General features: G+C 36.3%; 1 protein-coding gene across 3 annotated transcripts in view; it reads left to right on the forward strand.

Moving 5' to 3' along the window:
• LOC100863256 (rugose) overlaps nucleotides 1-19,531 on the forward strand; it is a 410,744-nt gene that overhangs the window by 318,727 nt on the left and 72,486 nt on the right. Inside the window, exons 13-33 of one of the 3 annotated variants that reach the window (XM_086910779.1) lie at nucleotides 34-247; nucleotides 2,484-2,706; nucleotides 2,796-2,938; nucleotides 3,010-3,200; nucleotides 3,269-3,377; nucleotides 3,466-3,547; nucleotides 3,624-3,940; nucleotides 4,075-4,296; nucleotides 4,427-6,212; nucleotides 6,369-6,534; nucleotides 6,639-6,792; nucleotides 6,913-7,092; nucleotides 8,092-8,232; nucleotides 8,445-8,552; nucleotides 9,901-10,072; nucleotides 11,422-11,790; nucleotides 13,342-13,472; nucleotides 14,976-15,089; nucleotides 16,441-16,648; nucleotides 17,546-17,893; nucleotides 19,400-19,526. In XM_086910779.1, the coding sequence (XP_086766905.1) occupies nucleotides 34-247; nucleotides 2,484-2,706; nucleotides 2,796-2,938; nucleotides 3,010-3,200; nucleotides 3,269-3,377; nucleotides 3,466-3,547; nucleotides 3,624-3,940; nucleotides 4,075-4,296; nucleotides 4,427-6,212; nucleotides 6,369-6,534; nucleotides 6,639-6,792; nucleotides 6,913-7,092; nucleotides 8,092-8,232; nucleotides 8,445-8,552; nucleotides 9,901-10,072; nucleotides 11,422-11,790; nucleotides 13,342-13,472; nucleotides 14,976-15,089; nucleotides 16,441-16,648; nucleotides 17,546-17,893; nucleotides 19,400-19,526 (5,505 nt within the window). Of the gene's footprint in view, nucleotides 1-33; nucleotides 248-2,453; nucleotides 2,707-2,795; nucleotides 2,939-3,009; nucleotides 3,201-3,268; nucleotides 3,378-3,465; nucleotides 3,548-3,623; nucleotides 3,941-4,074; nucleotides 4,297-4,426; nucleotides 6,213-6,368; nucleotides 6,535-6,638; nucleotides 6,793-6,912; nucleotides 7,093-8,091; nucleotides 8,233-8,444; nucleotides 8,553-9,900; nucleotides 10,073-11,421; nucleotides 11,791-13,341; nucleotides 13,473-14,975; nucleotides 15,090-16,440; nucleotides 16,649-17,545; nucleotides 17,894-19,399; nucleotides 19,527-19,531 lie in introns of all 3 variants that reach the window. The other 2 variants (XM_086910780.1, XM_086910781.1) reach the window with 2 other exon arrangements.

Genomic DNA, 19,531 nt, shown 5'->3' on the forward strand with positions numbered 1-19,531 from the left:
AATATTCTCCCATCGTCTCGATTTGAATTTCAGCTCGAAATTGTTGGGGTTTATTTGCGATCTTGTCGAGAGTTCGCAAACGGTGCAGCAACACATGGTGCAAAACCGTGGGTTCTTGGTGATCAGTTACATGCTGCAGAGAGCGAGCAGAGACCATCTCACTACGGAAGTTCTCGCGTCCTTCTTGGAGCTGACGAAACATCTGGTCACTTGTCTTAGCGCGAACAGCGACTTGTTATTGAAACAGGTATCGATTTAGTCATTAGTTTGATCCTTCGTACGGATTTAGAGTTTAAATTAGCGTTTAATTGATAATTAGCGTGTAAGTTAATTTAGACGAGAGATAGAAGTGGAGGTTGAAGTGGTAGAAGTTTCGACGGAGAATTCGACTGGAATTCTCGAGTCGAGTAAGTGTAGATTCGAAGGAAGTAAGAACGGGACAGATTAGTTTGCACGAAAGTAGTGGTTCAAGATAAATAAAGTATATATAATCGTATATATATAAGCATTGTTCGTGATAGGTGGTAAGAAATAATTCATCAACGTGATGTCAGAAATTAAAATGATATATAATAACATGACATAGAAATAATTTTTTTTTCTCTCTCAAATTCAACGAAAGATTTATTAATATCAAGCGTTTGTTAAAATTGCACGCGATGAATTATTTTAACCACAATGTATCGTAAGAATATTCGACATAAATCTCTAATCAAACTACTTATACTAACAACTCTATACTACGAGACAATCTCTCATAAATTGGAAAACTCTCTCATTAAATCATATTAGGGTTTGTATCCACGACATATATAATCTCCTAACTGTTTTCAATCAACATTTAAATTCCTTCCTGGCAATATAATATTTTCATCATCAAACATTTTAACGAGTCTACCGTGAAAACTCCCGTGTGCATTCACTCAACCCCTCATTCTCCATCCACCCCTTTTCGTTTCCATCCAATATATACATTATTATTACAACAGCATGAACATGAAAGATTATTTATCAAGAGCAATTGTATTCTTACTCTTCACTCTTCACACCTACCTGTTCCGTACGATATATATATATGTATATATTTGTTGCAACGCTTGTACGATAAAGAAAAAAGAAGAAAAAAAAAAAAAGAAGAAGAAGAAAATGCTAAGTAGATGCTCGGTATGCTGTTATTTATAGTGTATGTGTACATTTTTCGTTGATACGATCACGATGCATCAATGACTTCAAAGCATGAATTGTATTATACTTTCCCTCAATGAAATGACATTATGCTATGAACTCGAATCTTTGGATCGCATGCAATCTACCGACTTTTAGGCTTCCTGATTTCATAATATGGCTACGCAAAATATATTTTTCGTTCACACTAAATTTTGCTTCCATACCGAACAAACCTTTCTCTCTCTCTCTCTCTCTCTCTCTCTCTCTCTCTCTCTCTCTCTCTCTCTCTCTCTCTCTCTATCGTTTACTGCAACGCTGAAAAAAAAAATTATCACTACCTTTGCTGTGACCGAACTTGTCTGAATTTTTTTTTTTTTTTTTTCGAAAAGGTGCTACACGAGAACGTACTTTTACGACAATTTTACTTACGTCTTTTGTTCGAAATCTGTGATACTTTGCTTCATATTCTTTTTCTCGAGGATGCCTATCGCCTTCAAGAAAGCTGTTGTCTTTTTCATTATTTTCTTTCTATGCGCACAGTTCAAATATTGGGACACTCTTTTTTTTTTTTTTCTCGCGGTGAACAGCTAAATCATGAGAAAAAGGAAGATATTCTCAGTACTTTTTATTTTTTTTCTTTTTAGAATTGAAACTTGAATTCGATGTAACACTCACTGCGATATCGATTCTGTGTAAGTTTCCGCGTTGTTTTCAAAGAACAAATATGATAGAGATTGGCCAAATTTTGAATTTGATTTCTTTTAAACATCGATCGAGTCCAAAAGTGACCAATTTCTACTAGATCTTCGTCTCAATATTGCCACAAGAAGCTACCAAATTCTGATTATTCATTTTTCGGTGCATGAATGTTCATGAAGTGTCACTCTATTCTCTCCTCAATCTTGATTGTGATAACTGTCGTGAACTGAATTTATCGGCACTCTCAATTTTCTATCTCTCTTCTTCAAATTCCTCCCTGTACCCTTTTTATTATCTTTACATACATATATGTACATACCCTGTTGCACATTTTTAAATTCCTTCTTCGAAAATTCCTCAATGAAAAAAAAAAAAAAAAAGAAAGAAAGAAACAAGAAACAATCGGTGTATTATTTTTTTTTTCTTCTTTCTCTCCACCCCTTGTGTCCTTATGAAATAGTAACGAGGAACGTACCTGATTGTGAGAAGCAGGAATGTAATTAATTACCTGAATAGGAAAGACAAGAATTAAAAAAAGTCGGCTAGATTGGTGTGTCCGAAGAACAGGCAGATCCATGGTGATGTAGTTGTTTTACTTTTCATTCCTAACATGGCAGCTATTGGACCACGTCCTTTTTAATCCCGCTCTGTGGATATATACGCCGGCTCCGGTGCAAACCCGGCTTTATTCGTACTTGGCCACAGAGTTCCTCAGTGACACGCAAATATATTCTAACGTAAGGAGAGTCTCCACAGTATTGCAAACGGTGCACACGCTCAAGTACTATTACTGGGTCGCCAATCCTCGAGCGAAGAGTGGAATCACTCCCAAGGGACTTGGTGAGTAAACTCGATCGGAACAATCGAACGCGTGTATCCATTTGCGATTTCGATCGATCGAGGGAGATACATTTTTTCACTGGTTGCAGACGGACCGAGGCCGCAGCAGAAGGACATTTTGACAATACGTTCTTACATTTTGTTATTTCTGAAGCAATTGATCATGATAGGGAATGGGGTGAAGGATGACGAGCTGCAGAGTATTTTGAATTATTTGACGACAATACACGAGGTAATTGGATGAAAATAAAAATCTCGAATTAAGTAAGAGATTGTAATGGAAATTTTTTAATATCGACATAGGATGAAAATTTACACGACGTTCTGCAAATGCTTATATCTTTAATGTCGGAGCATCCCTCGTCCATGGTGCCTGCTTTCGACGCGAAACAAGGCGTGAGGACGATTTTTAAGTTGTTAGCTGCGGAGAGCCAATTAATACGTTTACAAGCCTTGAAATTGTTGGGATTCTTTTTAAGCCGCAGTACACACAAGTAAGTGAAATAAACGAAACGTAATTGAAAGAACATATGTTATCGATAATGGTTGTTCGAATTCGCAGAAGAAAATATGACGTGATGAGCCCTCACAATCTCTACACGTTATTGGCCGAAAGATTATTGTTGAACGAGGAAACATTGTCATTGCCTACCTACAACGTTTTGTACGAGGTATACCGTATTAAAATACAAAAATTTCAAATTCTTCTACGTTATATTCTATCTAATATTACCCTAACCCGAGATGTCTTCTCATCAGATCATGACGGAGCACATTAGCCAACAGATCCTGTATGCAAGGCATCCCGAACCAGAATCCCATTATCGGTTAGAAAATCCAAGTAAGATCCCAATCAATGTAACAATCGTTATTATACAAATACATCGACGTAATAATAATAATTGAATTCGCTTCAGTGATCCTTAAGGTAGTAGCGACTCTGATTCGACAATCAAAACAAACGGAACAATTGCTCGAAGTGAAGAAGCTGTTCCTCTCGGATATGACATTGTTGTGCAACAACAATCGAGAAAATCGTCGAACTGTTCTACAGATGTCTGTATGGCAGGAGTGGCTTATAGCCATGGCGTACATTCATCCGAAGAACACGGAAGAGCAAAAAATCTCGGACATGGTGTACTCGTTGTTTCGTATGCTTCTTCATCATGCCATCAAACACGAGTACGGTGGATGGCGCGTATGGGTGGACACGCTGGCCATCGTGCACTCCAAGGTAAATATAACGAATGATTGATCGTTGAAAATTAGAGAACTATTAGATTGAAAAGAAATTAGAGTGTTCGTCGATGATCGAAGGCCGATCCAAGAAAAATTAAAGCGATTTATCCTGATGATACTTCGTTTCAGGTATCCTACGAGGAATTTAAGCTTCAATTTGCTCAGATGTACGAGCATTACGAAAGGCAAAGATCGGATAACATCACGGATCCCGAGCTGAGACAGCAAAGGCCGATCAGTACCATTTCTGGCTGGGATCAGCAGCATTCAGGGAATAACGGTTACAACAAACCGTCACCCTGGAGCAATCAACAGACTCACGATGTACAACACGTGGAGAGGAATTACAAGGTTGAATATATCGAACATAATTGACGATATTCCTCGATTTCAAAGTGACAAGACATCGAAAAATCACGATACTATGTTACACTATCCACTACTTTTTGAATTGGTGAGTACAATGGTTGGATATTTCCAGGAGTTCGACACAACGGAAGGTAACGACAGGCTGGAGGAGTCGTGCAGCTGCGACTTGAACTCGATAGACAACACGGAGAGCGACGGGAGCCCGGCGATCGTGAAGTCGCGAAGCGAGACGTTGGACACAGCGCAGTCGAGCGAGGCGATATCCCTGGACTCGAGGCTGAGCGACAAACCAGAGACACCGACGACAGCCCGAGAAATTCACACGGACACGCCTACGATCCTCGAGGAAGGGAACAGCGAGGCCGCCTCCATCCCGACCACCCAAGAAACCAGCGAGGCGATATCGATCGAGAGCTCGAGCGACTTCTACAGCGAGGTTCACAAGATCGAGGGCTCGAGCCCGGATTCCATGGTGGTGCAAGACGTTCTGAAGAAAGACGACGATCCTTCGGAGTCTAAGTCGCGCGACTTGGAACCTGTCTCTCGCCGACCGTCCCCCTCAGCTGAGAAGAAAGCGGAGGAGAGCGCGCAGCCGAAACAGGAGGAAGAGCGGTCGAAGGAAACGGCGGACGAATCGAATATTGTTGCGACGTGTTCCGACGCGCAAAAGGATCACGAAACCGAGGAAGCTGGAAAAGAGGAAGCTGAAGCGGAGCGGGTCGAAGGTGAAACGGTTGAGGCAAACGTCGACCGAGCTGGGACCGAGGTGGAAGCGGATGGCGAGACGGAAGTCGAGGCTCCCTCGAGGGAGAGCTTGGAGGAGATGTCGAGTTCGAAGGACGAGCTCGTCGAAGAGACTTCGACGGAGATCGTTCTCGAGAAGGAAGAACAGGGAAGGGAGAAAAGCGTGGGGGAGGTTGCCGCTTCGACGGAGCGAGTGCACGATTCGGAGCACGCGGCGTCATCCGTTCCCTCGAGCGGGACGCCGGAGCCATTGATCATCAAGGATATCGAGAAGCTGCAATTGGAGAACGATCGCGAGGTGATCGACAGCGACACCTCGGAGGCGTATTTAACACCGACCGAGAATCAAGATAATCTGGGCGATATGAAGGCGAAGGAGGCGGAGAGGATGGAGGAGAGCGGGGAGAAGGGGGCGGGGGAGAACGTCGAGGTGGAGGAGAAGAGCGGAAACGGGGACAGCGAGGTGAAAAATTCCAATTGCTCAACTAGCGTAATAGAAAGTGACGTGAGAGCCGAGGAGGAGAAGAAGGTAGACGTAGAGGAGGAGGAGGATACGGTGGATACAGTAGTGACTAGTGAGTTAAGTAGTGAGAAATGCGCCGTGGACTCTGTGAAAGAGGAGAAAAGTGCCGTTGTTAACGTTGATGATGATGATGATGATGATGTTAACGGGGTGAAGGTTACTGACAAACATTCAACAAGGGAGCCGTCCACTATTTCTACTAACGTAAGTGATAATCAGTCAGACATTCCAGTGAGAACCGAGAACGAGGTAGAAGTAATAACAGATAGTGTTTGTAGTAATAGCGATATTCAAAGTTCTGTAGATAATGTGACGCAAGTGCCAAATCCTAAACAGCAAATTCCAACAATATCTACGGTCTGTGATGCAAATAAAAATATGCCCGACGGTGTGCCTCAAATCGTTAGTTCTACGGTGGTTGCGAGGGATAATTCTTTGTTGAATGAGTTAACTTCGGATCACGTAGATGCTCATCGCAGATCCAGCTTGCCGGCTGTGTCCTCCGAGACGACCACCGACGATAACGTAAACGAACCTCCCTCCTTACCTGTCCCCTTGCGGAAAACATCGTCACCTCAGAAACGACCAAGGAGTGCCTCAACGTCCACGCAAGTGGACCCCAATCATTTCGGTAAGGAATCGTATCTCTAGTTTTTTTCTCGTTCCTCTCGTTTTTTTCTTTTTTATGCGATATTTCGCAAAAGAAACAAAAAAACAGAAAAGAAAAAAAAAAAGAAAGAAATAAGTGAGAAAAAGAAAAATTACCCGAAATTTCACTCACGAATAGAATCAAAACGATCGAAGCAAGGTAATCCTTCTACGAGACCAATGTTCAGTCCAGGGCCGACTCGTCCTCCTTTCAGAATACCAGAGTTCAAATGGTCTTACATACATCAAAGATTACTCTCGGATGTTCTCTTTTCGTTAGAGACGGACATTCAAGTTTGGAGAAGGTATGGATGAACGCGTACTTTTATCACTTTAATCTTGAACAATGTTGAGACACTGATTCGATTGAAATTCAATTGATGATACGCCGATCGATGATGTGTTCCAGCCATTCAACCAAGTCGGTGCTGGATTTCGTGAACAGCAGCGAAAACGCAATTTTTGTTGTTAATACCGTTCACCTAATTTCCCAACTGGCCGACAATCTTATTATCGCCTGTGGAGGATTGTTGCCGCTTCTAGCTTCGGCGACCTCGCCAAATGTACGTATAAACACGTCGCTTCACCCACTTTTGATCTTCACGATAGAACAGCGTATAGCGGGCGAAAAACGTTCATTTTCACGGATTACTTTTTTTTAATTGGTGCTTGGATATTCATAGAGCGAATTGGATGTAATTGAACCAACTCAGGGGATGCCAATTGAGGTAGCAGTTTCTTTTCTGCAAAGACTAGTCAACATGGCTGATGTACTTATCTTCGCCAGCTCTTTAAATTTCGGTGAACTGGAGGCTGAGAAGAATATGTCTAGTGGCGGTATTCTAAGGCAGTGTTTAAGACTGGTTTGTATTATCGTCCACGTAGCAAATTTTATTCCTCCAACACGTACATCCATTATTGTCACGTCGTGTAATAATTCGAATTTCATTTCAAAGAGAGAGAGAAAAAAAAAAGAAAGGAAAAGTAAAAAAGAAAGAGAGAAAGAAAATCATTTGATATTGACCATAGTTGGCCCGATTTAATCTTTTTTGCGAATCATTGTAGTATGTCGATAGAACAGAAAGATGAAGTAAGATTGTTGTAAAAATTCATATTAAATGTTTGTAATGCACAATTAATTAGATTCGATGTTTCGAACGTGCATTCTGATAAACAAAATTTGTTACATGATTAATATACACAAGACACTAGATGAACTTCGTTTTTCGGAATTTTTAATATGATTTCTTTTTTTTTTTTTTCTTTCTAATATTTTTGGTTCCATTTCATATATGCGAAATTTAACTTTAGTAATGATAAATTTTTTTTCAAAATTTTCGAAAACCTATATTGAATATTGAATGTTCAAATAAATTCAAGCAATTCTATCAAGCTTTATTATTAATTTTCCACGAAAGACGAAGTAGATCTAAATTAGGATATTACAATAGAATATTTATATAGTATGCTTCGTGTTAATTCTTTTTTTTTTTTTTTTTCTTTTGGTATATAATTTGGTATATTGATGTTTTTCATAGTGTCATAGCACATAAACTAATCTATATAAAATCATACTTAAAATTACCGGATATAATAAAAATATTGAAAATAACAAAATTGCATATCTCATGTGAGAAAAGTTAAAGAGAACGCACACTTTAACACTATTGTAGTTTAACACAAACAATTAATCTTCATTATTCAATAGAAATAGTTTTATTATTAAATCAGTGTGTTAAATTAGTCGTAATATTCTTAGCTCTCGTATTATGTATAACATAGAACTTCGGAAACATGTATGTTTTTTTTTTTTTTTACACTATATTTTTTTGTTATATTCATCTGATGAAATGCTTCTATAGGTCTGTACATGTGCCGTTAGAAACTGCTTAGAGTGTAAAGAACGTGGCAGATCGTACAGCATGTTAGGTCGGCAGATTGGTTCTAGTAATAAATCACAGCACATACAGTCTCTTATACGTGGAGCTCAAACATCACCCAAGGTATGTCTCATCTGATCGAACTTAATTTATATATATATACATATATATATATATAGAGATGTGTTATTGTCATTTGTCATCTCACCATTGACAAATTACATATCATATACTATATACTTATTCAAAGCCATGTCGTATAGAGAATAGAATTTACAGTGATCGTTAACATCATTTAATGACGGTTTAGCATAATAAAGTTTCTATTTTTATAGAACATAGTGGATAATCTGGCACATCAGTTAAGCCCTGTCAAAGATCCTGAGAAATTGCTGCAAGATATGGACGTGAACCGCTTAAGAGCTGTGATATACAGAGATGTTGTAAGTAATAATAATTAATAACGATGCATAGCACACTTGAAAATTTAATTTAAAATTTTGATTTTCGAAAGTATCTCACGACTCGATTCAACTCGACATACAGATAATATATCATATTATGTAAAAAAAAAATACGCTAAATTATATCGTTCTACACTTTACATTATAATTAACTGCATTTTCGAAAAGTTACAAATAAAACTTTTACTTTTCGTATAAAAAACTTCAGAAGAAATTAAAAATTTTCTCGTCAAAATCCACTCGAAATATAGAGAAAACTATGCCATTGAAAACCCTTTTTGTTTTATCCCGATATCTCAATCAGTTGTTGAGTTATAAGGATTCAAAGTTTCCCCATAGTAGTTAAAACTGTGCGAAGATTATGAATGGCTCCGCGATCCAGTAATCTACATTTTTTTCCTGGAAATGCGTACTACGTTTTACTAGGAATCGTGTCTGTCACTTGTCTGGAGTTTGTGATAGGTCAGCGAAACAAGTGCGAGCAAGAGGTCTGAGCAGGAGAAAAGAACGGAAATAATAAATGAATAAAAATTACGCTTTTCTTTACACGATGATATCTCGGGAACCGGAAGTCGTATCGAGATAAAACAAAAAGCATTTTAAAGGGGAAGATTTTGCGCTTCCTATGATCTTTCTTTCATCGATCTAAAGTTAATACTTTCGGAGTTATAGCGGTTTAAAGTTTTCCTAATTTTAATAGAGTTGAATCACATTTAACTAAATGAATAAAAATTACGCTTCTCTTTACACGATGATATCTCGAGAACCGGAAGTCGTATCGAGATAAATCAAAAAGCATGTTAAAGGGGAAGATTTTGCGCTTCCTATGATCTTCTTTCATCGACCTAAAGTTAATACTTTCGGAGTTATAGCGGTTCAAAGTTTTCCTAATTTTAATAGAGTTGAATCACATTTAACTAAATGAATAAAAATTACGCTTCTCTTTACACGATGATATCTCGAGAACCGGAAGTCGTATCGAGATAAAACAAAAAGCATTTTAAAGGGGAAGATTTTGCGCTTCCTGTGATCTTCTTTTCGTCGATCTAAAGTTAATACTTTCGGAGTTATAGCGATTCAAAGTTTTTCTAATTTTAATAGAGTGAATCAGAATTAAATATTAAATCAGATTTAAGTAAATGATTAAAAAAAATGATTAAATTACACTTTTTAAAAGGAAGTTTCGCGCTTTTAATAATCTTTAGTTCAGAGACAGGAAATTATTATCTTTAAAGTTATAACGGTTTGAATTTTTTCTTATTTCAATCGAATCTTAAGCTAAATTAATAATATGTATTTACATGAAAATCTATTTTTTTCATTTTAGGAAGAAACCAAGCAGGCCCAGTTTCTGTCCCTCGCTATAGTTTACTTCATCTCTGTACTGATGGTATCAAAATATCGTGATATATTGGAACCACCAATATCCCAACGTCCACCAAGTCCAATTCAAACAATACAGACTAATGGTGCTAGTTTAAGACCAGGTAGCCCTTCAGGTAAGATATTCATTATATTAAATAATTTTTTCACACTATAAATTGATACAAAATCTAATGAAATTCAATTGATATAAATGATTGGTTAATATTCAATAAGAAAGGAATTCTGTCTTAATATCATTTTATCCAGGAGCATTGTTTTCATGATAAGTTTTTAATGTAATGTTCATTGTACAATTTATTTGATCTGAATATTAAAATAATTAATATTTATGTAACCAGATTACACAGCAAATATCATAATAACTTCAATTTGTGGAGATGAATGTATTCGCGGACATTTACAGGGATTTTAAAGAAATAATCATTCAAATTTATGATATTTTATTATATGTATGTTTAGATTTTCAAAAATACGTATTCGTTAATTCTCAATTTTGTATGGAAAATATTGTTTGTTTAAAAATAATAATATCAAATCATTACTTCAAAACTCTTACATGTCAGATATGCATTATCATATTTCTCTGAATATTGTGCTCACATTTTATCAAATATCAAAATTAATTTTTTTCTGTATAGTAAACAAGATACAACATTAGAGCATGATTATCAACAATTAAAGGAGCATGTTTCTTACATACATACAATGCAAAAGAAAAAAAAAATTGTATAAAATTCATTTAAATTAAAAAGAAAAACATTCAATAGAAACGAAGCTATGCGAAAACTTAATATTGATAATAATTTTAGCAAATATTTTACAATTTGAAATTGATGTGATTGGACCGTTAGAAGATTAAATGATAATCTTACGACATGACACGTATATACCTTAGCTGCTATGGAACACTATGCACTTTAACTGTGTAGCGACAAATCGAATAGCACATTTACACTGAATAGAAAGCATGTCCAATTGCACCGTGTGAATTATTTTTCTATGTATCTGACAGTGAGAGTTTTGATGTTTGTCGAATGCATTAGCACTACTTTTTTTTTGTTCTTTAATTTAGACATATATTTTGTAAATGTTACAATTATATTATGTTATAAAACAAACAAAAAAAAAAAAAAGAAAAAGAAAAAGAATGTTGACCACAAAAGACTATAACGAAACAGAACAACGTACAAGCAACCATGTACTCTCTACGTATATCTCTTCTTTAAATCATACGATGCTCCTAAATTTAATATTTTCAATTTTCTTCCACTTATTTAGTTGTTCTTTCTAAAAAAATATATATATATATATATATTTTTAGTTTCGCGCCGTAATCTTTGTCGAGTTTTACTGGCAAGAGAAATTTACAAAAAAAAAAAAAAAAAAGAAAAGAAAAAAGAAAGAAATAGGACACAGACGGTCGAGAATCGTGGTAACGTGGTAAAATGTGGTTCCTCAGCAGATGGGAATGGTGGTGGAGGAGGGCGGCCCCTGTTTCCACAGTGGTCTCACCACGTGTACCCACAGTTCCTCCCGGGATCTCACCCTAACGCCAATGCGAATGCCAATGCCAATGCCAACCACCACATGAACCAGCACCACCACCAGCACCCGCTACCGGCTGCCAGGCACTCTAATCGCCAGCCCCCCTCCAACTATTACCTCCCGAATCACCACAGTAATCATTACAACCATCATCCGAATAACCATAACTACCATCGTCATCATCATTACCATCATCACAATAACAACAATCATCATCATACGCTTCAAAAACATATCGATCAGCCCCGAAATCTCTGTCATAGAAACTCCGGTGTTGGTCTGCAAGGTAACTCGATTGCCCTTGAACGATTGTGTACCACATGGAATGCTCGAGTTTCGTTTTTTCGTTTTTATACGCCTGCTCGAATACTTTTTGCCCGATTTGATGAATTATCGACACATTTCTCTTTTCGTAAAACTCCTTCCCACGATTCTTATTCTTCTCGAATTATTGTTCCACTCGATTGTGCTCTCTCTCTCTCTCTCTCTCTCTCTCTCTCTCTCTCTTCTCTTTCTCTTTTTTTCTTCGTTTTTACTCGGTATTTATCCACGTGTCGATATTTCTGTCTGCATGTTTGCCGTTCACCAGCCAATTTTGAGCCAACCTCAGGTTTGACGTATACATTGACATACACGTGCACGCATGTACACGCGCATAAGCGTTTCGTTTCTCTCTCTTTTGTTGTCTCGTTATATATATATGAATATACGATGTTTTGGATCTTATGGTACGATTTTTTTCGTTCTTCTTCTTCTTTTTTATTTTTTCTTTTTTTTTTCTTTTTTTTTTTTCCTATACTTTGCTATACTTTTGTCGTTGATTATTTTCAAGGAGGAAGGAAGGTGAAAAAAATGAGGAAATATTTTCGATTTCCAATAATTTCGTTTGCATAAGATATCGTTGATCGTTATACATTGAATTACATCAATGTTGGTTGGTTGATTGGAAGCTTGGAGCACAAGCTGTGAATGAAACTTGCACCATTTGCATACGACTTGAGTAAACGAAAAGTTTGCATGTCGGTTACGGATTGCAAGAACACGTGATGATGTTGATTCTGATGAACACTGAATGCAGGAGTATTCTGTTTACCGATCAATAAAAGTTAATCTATCAATGAATGATATTATTGTTAAATTTATTCTTTGACAGTTGCACGTTAGTTGTATAAACTTATACAATATTATAATGTACAATGTCTGTTATTTTATCGAGATTAAAACTTTTCGAAAAACAAATTTGCAAATTGCAAATTTTTCCTGTTATGAAAAGAGACTCTTTAGCCTGGAATTAGCCTGGAAATTTTCGCTGCTGTTGAAAATATTTGCAATAATTTTCTTGCGTTTATTACAATTATATCGAAAACAATTGTTTTATTTATTTTGAAGAAGAAGGAAATTTAAGAGTCGAATTGGTGAAACGTGATGAATACAATGAAAATGAATACAATTTTATTATTTAGAAAAAGAAACGCGGAATCACCCTTCTCCTTCAAATTATTTGAATGCTTTAATTAAAATTCCTGAATTGACGCTTCGTTTTTCTTTTCTTTCTTTTTTTTTTTTTTTTTCCCCTCTCTGTTTTTGAGTTCCTGCATTATAATGCATCTTCTCTCCTCTGCAATGCGATCGACGTTCGAAATCCCAATTTTCAAATGTTAACATCCAACGGATCCTAAATCAAAGATCGAAGAAACAATGTGAACCGTTAACGATTAACAAAATATCGTCGATCGCATGATCGTTCATGTCAGCCTGCTTTGCAAGACGAAATTATATATTCCCAACGTGCACGTTTCAAACACCGATCATCACAATGATAAAAATATGTTCTCAGGAAGCGGAGGTATTATGAGCCAAGCCGGTTCACAAGACGACGGTGAATACGAGGTGATAATCGTGGACGAGAACAACTCGTCGATCCTGGCGGATCACGACGTTACATCGTCGGGACCCCCATCGACCAAGGTAAGTAAACATCCTCCAACATTTCCTCGATCCAATTATTATACTTACTGTTATTCCGTTTACAAAACACCTTGAAACGTACCTTGTCCGTGCGAAAGATGCGTACATCGAGATTAATTGATCCGTTGTTCTCAGGTAAAAAGAAAAAAAAAAAAAAAAGAGAAAAGAAAAAGAAAAAGTAAATAAAATCTCTCCTCGACGATGAGTGAAAGTAATACGAAGCTAAGAAAAATTTAGATATATTCGTTATCTTCGTCGGTATATCATATTTTATTTATCAAAATATTTGACTCCTCGATGCTCGAGAAGATTTGTGACAACCTTACTTGAGATTGCATGCTTTTGATGAGATACAGTCGTGTTATCTTCGTTGTGTATCCATTGAACTCGATTATTTGATCAAACGATGCAATGATCGTTCCTAAATCATGATCTTGATTATATATATATATATATATATATATATATATATATACTGTGTTATATATTTTAGTACTTTACGATATTTTGATATTTGAATAGAGAATATTTACTATATTGCACCTTTCTTATCACGCACGATCTACCGTTAACGTGGAATTGGCACTCTACGCCCACGCGATGCGCTTTGCATTCGTTTATTCGACTATTTCCCGATTCTTCTGATCGTAGAATTCTTGTGAACTTAAATTCTGCGTATCTCTGTTTCAATCTCTGTAACCTCGATGAACGAATAAACTGCATGCATAAACTGAGTGTTTAATAGTGTGATAACAAACAGTAGATCTTTAAATTCGTAAATTCAATGGTAAAAAAAAAAAAAAAAAAAAGGAGAGGAGAAAAATTGCGTTTGAAAAATTATTCGATATCGAAATTTCCCTTCCAACTCGTTTCTCTTAGAAGTAGAAGTCTTTGTGAGAAGCTGAGACAGAGAGAAGATGTTACAAGTGAAAAGAAATATTCGATTTGAGAAAAATATAATTTGTCAATGCAAAAAAAAAAGAAAAAAAAATTAAAGATCGAGGAGGACAACTTTATGATGACAAATTTGAGTTTGATTTTATAAAAAGAATTCACTTGTAACGTCCTTCTCGATTATACCCTTGTAGTTACCAGTTATATAGTCAACCTGATTATCTAATTTGAAAGTGTAACAGTTAAATCTACATCCAGCACGTAGTGTTCACTTTTTACAATTAGCCAGATACTTCTTGCTCCTTTGCACTCACGTAGTCAAGAAATAATAGTGTCGACTAATTACACACAAATTTCGTTCTGGCACGTAAAATTCGCATAAAGTTTCCAATAATTGCGACGATACTACGAGAGTAACTCACCCTTAAAGCTCGATTCGAATGGATACCACACATCCCACACGATGATTTCTATCTGATTCTCGTATCTCTAATTCTTTCGAGCATGCGATACTTCTTTTTTTTTTTCTTTTTTTTTTACTCTTTAATTTTTCTCAACGTTAACTTCCTCTGCTTGCATTGCTATGCGTACTAACTACTGGTTCTGAAGGGAGGTCACAGTGGCGTACCTCGGCCACGGACAATTCTCGAGGATTACACCTCGTCAGAACCAACGCTTGGCTCTTCGACAAGATCCACTGAACCACTGCCACGAAATGTCCAGGTAAAAGTTTGACTTTGAGTCACAGGGCTCGGAACAGAATGACTTTAAAGCGGAAAGAAATTTCGAAAAATTGACAGTGAAATAATCTAAACGATCGTCTAAATGATCGTCCTTCATCGTTTTGGAAAGAGGAAATATATAAATATAAAATATCGTATCTGTACACTTATCCCTCGATTTACACCAGGTATATTTTGTCTCACAACATTTTATCCCTTTTTAATTGTGTAAATAGAGTTTATCGGAGGGAGATAGCGAAGTGGGTGTATTTCATATAAATATTTATTTATTTCGCACAAGTCCACGCAAAAGTAAAATAAAAAACTTTTTTAAAAAAAGCAAAACGCCAAAAATTTGAATCGTATGCGGAAAAAACATTCGTCCAAACATCGAATGGAAAATTATATCGTCTATAATTTGAATGAACTTTTTTTCACTACTTTAACATGTGTAAAATCATCCGTGTAAATTTGTGCAAATCAAGGGATGAGCGAAACATAAAAATTTGTTTTCATCCGTCTAAAGCAAGAAGTGACGCAACGACGAACGAATGCCCACTCGACGGGTACGCAATGACTATAGAAGATAGTAGGGGAATAAAATCCGATTTCTGTTTCTGTATCGTGGCTTATCCACGATAATAATAATAATAATAATAATCTCTCTCGTACGTAACTATATTTGTTGTTACGGTTATATGGAGAGTAATCGAGCGTAGTTATGATATTACGTTCACTGTGATTAGCTTGAAAATCTCTAGGAGGCTTTTAATTTTACTTGTTTACACGTTATATTTAGATGACTGCGTATTAGTGTTGTTACGATTAACTGCATGTCGTCGAATAAATGCATAGCACGCGAGACTTAATCGCAGGATATACCGTTTGACTCTCTTCTTCAAGTAAACGTTCTTAAGATTGTTACATATATACATAGATATTTACGATATTATTAAATAGTGTGTTCTACGGAAGCTAGGCTTTCGTTAGAAATATACAGTATTCAGTATAATTAAGTAGAGAAGTAGACGTAGTGTTGTTTAAAAATTGAAAGTAATGTTGTTGTTAAATACATTTTTTATTTTTCACGATGTATCTATTTACAGAGACATTGTTCGAACAAATATCGAAAGATTATAAGAAGGATTTTCTTAAAATTCAATATACATATACATATATACATATGATCGTACTGAATCGAAGTATATTTTTTGTTTCTCTATTTTTTTTTTTTTTTTAACTATACTGTGCAATAAGTTTAATTATTTTTTTCTTTTTTTTTTTTGTGGAAAGTTTTTGGAAAGGATTTGTGAACACGCCTGTTACACGTGTGTTAATTTCATCCCTTTTAGAGTAACGACTCGAGCGAAGAAACGGTGCATCGTAGCAATATTACCGCGGATGTCAGTCCTTCCGAGGTTGCAACGGATAACGAGAATAAGCATAATTCCTCCGAGGAAGCATGGACCGACGTAAATCTGAACGAAGACGGGGACACGATCCCGATCACGAACCAAAGGGAAGACCCGCGAAACATTCACAACATGGCGCACTCTCGCGGTAAGTTCCGGAATTTCCATTTGTTCCATGTTCTTTCTTATATATCTTCCCTATTATCTTCCCTATCCTGGGATAACTAAATTCTACTCTGGAACAACGTTCAACCTGTTAAGATCAAAGATAAGTATCTATAAACTACCTGTCCAACGGCAGTTTTTCTCAGAATATTTAGTTCCAAATTCCAAACTGGCGATACCATCGCCAACTCTTTCCTTCTCTACGGATTTAAAAAAATTCAGGGCCCGCTCCTATCTTCTCGTTTAATTCCTCCCGATTTTTAATTCTCGACGCGGAGTTAATAAATATCGAACGTTCCATTAGGATCTTTAATTTGAAAGTTTTTGAATTTCGAACGCTCTATTCCCTCTATTTTTCTTAACTTGTTTGGCGAAGTTATTAAAAATCGAGATTCAAAATTTTTTAATTTTTTTGAATGTCCCATTAAGGTCTTTAATTTTTTTGGCAGAGAATTTGAAATTTTCTAAATTTCGAAATTTACTCTATTCCCTAATTTTATTCATAAATCTTTAACTTTTTTTGACAGAATCACTGAGATTCGAAATTTTTTGATTTTCGAACGTTCCATTGGGATCTTTAATTTTTTTGACGAAGGATTTGAAATTTTCTGAATTTCGAACGTTGCATTCCCAATTTTATTCTTTAATCCTTAACTTTTTTGGCAAAGTCAAATTGAGATTCGAAATTTTTTGATTTTCGAACGTTCCATTAAGATCCTTAATTTTTTTGGCAGAGAATTTGAAATTTTCTGAACTTCGAACGCTTCATTCCCAATTTTATTCCTAAATCCTTAACTTCTTTTGGCAGAGTCATTAAAAATCTAACATTCGAAAATTTGCAATTTTGAGATTTAAAATTGCGAATTTGTTTGAGAAACAGGTGAAATTCAAGACAGCGAAGGGAACGTTCTGGAGCAAGGGATGATGGGGAACGCGGAACGCGGTGAGAAACCTTCCGGTGAGATCTCGGTGGTTCGCGTGTCGGACAGATTGGTGATGACTTCCGCGTCGCCACGACCCGATGAGTTACCGATCAAGGGACTGGTCGATCATCTTCCGGTCCCGACACCCTCGCGCGAGGCCTCGCTCACGCAGAAACTGGAAATGGCGCTTGGCTCCGTTTGCCCGCTTCTGCGCGAGATCATGGTCGATTTTGCCCCTTTCCTCTCGAAAACGCTCGTCGGCTCTCATGGGCAGGAATTGCTGATGGAAGGCAAAGGTAGGACTCGTAAGTGCAATCTGATCGACTGATATACTTATATATGTTTATCGTGAGTATGTCCTTTTTTCTTTTCAACTTTTAATACTTGTAATATATATATATATATTTTATTATTATTATTATTTATTCGGAGTAGTATCTATTTTGTCCCTTCTTAAATATTTTAGGCTTTCGAGAATTGTATATCATTTCAATAGATCTCTAAATTAATTGGAAAAACGTTTCTTCCAAAGAAATTTGTACAATGGAATTTTTGTTCGATTTCGAATAGACTGAAAGATACTACGAAGGATTAATATGGCTAGAATATTGCTTTATTATTTGTATTTATTAATTGTATTGTTGCTTTTATCTTTAGCGTGATAAGTATTCACATTATTATTTTGCACGAATTATTATTTATTAACCTCTCGATGCTGGACGACAAATCACGTTAGATGTAATCAATTTACGCTCAATAACGATAATGTTTCAATCAATTATCTAATTGTTTATAATTATTACGGATTTCTATTATGTTAAATTTCTTTGTTGCATTGACCAGTACATCAAGAGATTAATAAGACCCGGCAAAAATACAAGGTGTTGAAAAAAAGCAAGTTTCCATCTGTCTAACCAAAATTAATTCAACGAAAATTACTCCCAAAAAAAAAAAAAATAATCCTTTCTAACGAATCCTTCGTTTTCAGAATAGCAACGCGTAACACCGTCTGAACAAACGGACGTTAAACGAACTTTTATCAATCTACTCGCGATGCAGATTCCTAAGCCGCTTTTTATCAACACCCAACGCGTATACACCTCTCGTTTTATCCGTTGATCGCGGTGAATGTATTCAAATTAGTCGGTTTATGGTTTCGCTTAGAAAGATGGAACGCGTATACCGGGATAATCGTCGGGCATTTGTATTCACGCGACAGTGCCGCGTTCCGTGGCACTTCGCGAGGAATTTTATATTCGTGGAACGTCGCGGATGACGGCCGTGCCATGTATCGATGCACTTTTATTTTATGTTCTTTTTTTTTTTTTTAAAAGAAAACAACGACTCGAAGCGATACATCCATCGTCGTTTATAAATCACCAAGCCGTCTATTCCTTTTCTATTCCATCTTTTTACAGTCTGTCGATGTCCCGTGGTATTTTACTTTCCAAACGAGTTTCTAAATCTAACCGTTTCTTTCGTTCTAAATCACTCGTACCATTGATTCGAGCCATGGTGTTGAGTTAAGAAGCGAATAAAAAAAAGTTCGAGTTAATTATTCGTTTTAGAAATTTTCAAATTTATGGAATCGAAAATTTAATCGATCGATAAAATCTGATAAATATATATAATGATGTTTTTGTGAATTGAAAATCATAAGAATCTGAACGATGAAAGCGTATATGTAAAAAAAAAAAAAAAAAATATATCTTTCTAAACGTTAATATTAATCGATGTCATTTCACTTTGTTCGAAAAGAAATAAATGAATACGAGGATAATAATAATTCTTAACGATTCTATTTCCCTCAGGCCTAACCACGTTCAAAAACAGCAACTCGGTGGTGGAATTGGTGATGTTACTCTGCTCCCAAGAATGGCAGAACTCGTTGCAGAAGCACGCGGGCCTTGCCTTCATCGAGCTCATTAACGAGGGAAGGTAAG

Source organism: Apis florea, unplaced genomic scaffold, assembly GCF_048593485.1.
Source record: "Apis florea isolate Af1SG1 unplaced genomic scaffold, ASM4859348v1 contig_3203_pilon, whole genome shotgun sequence".
In the NCBI taxonomy this organism is placed as follows: domain Eukaryota; kingdom Metazoa; phylum Arthropoda; class Insecta; order Hymenoptera; family Apidae; genus Apis; species Apis florea.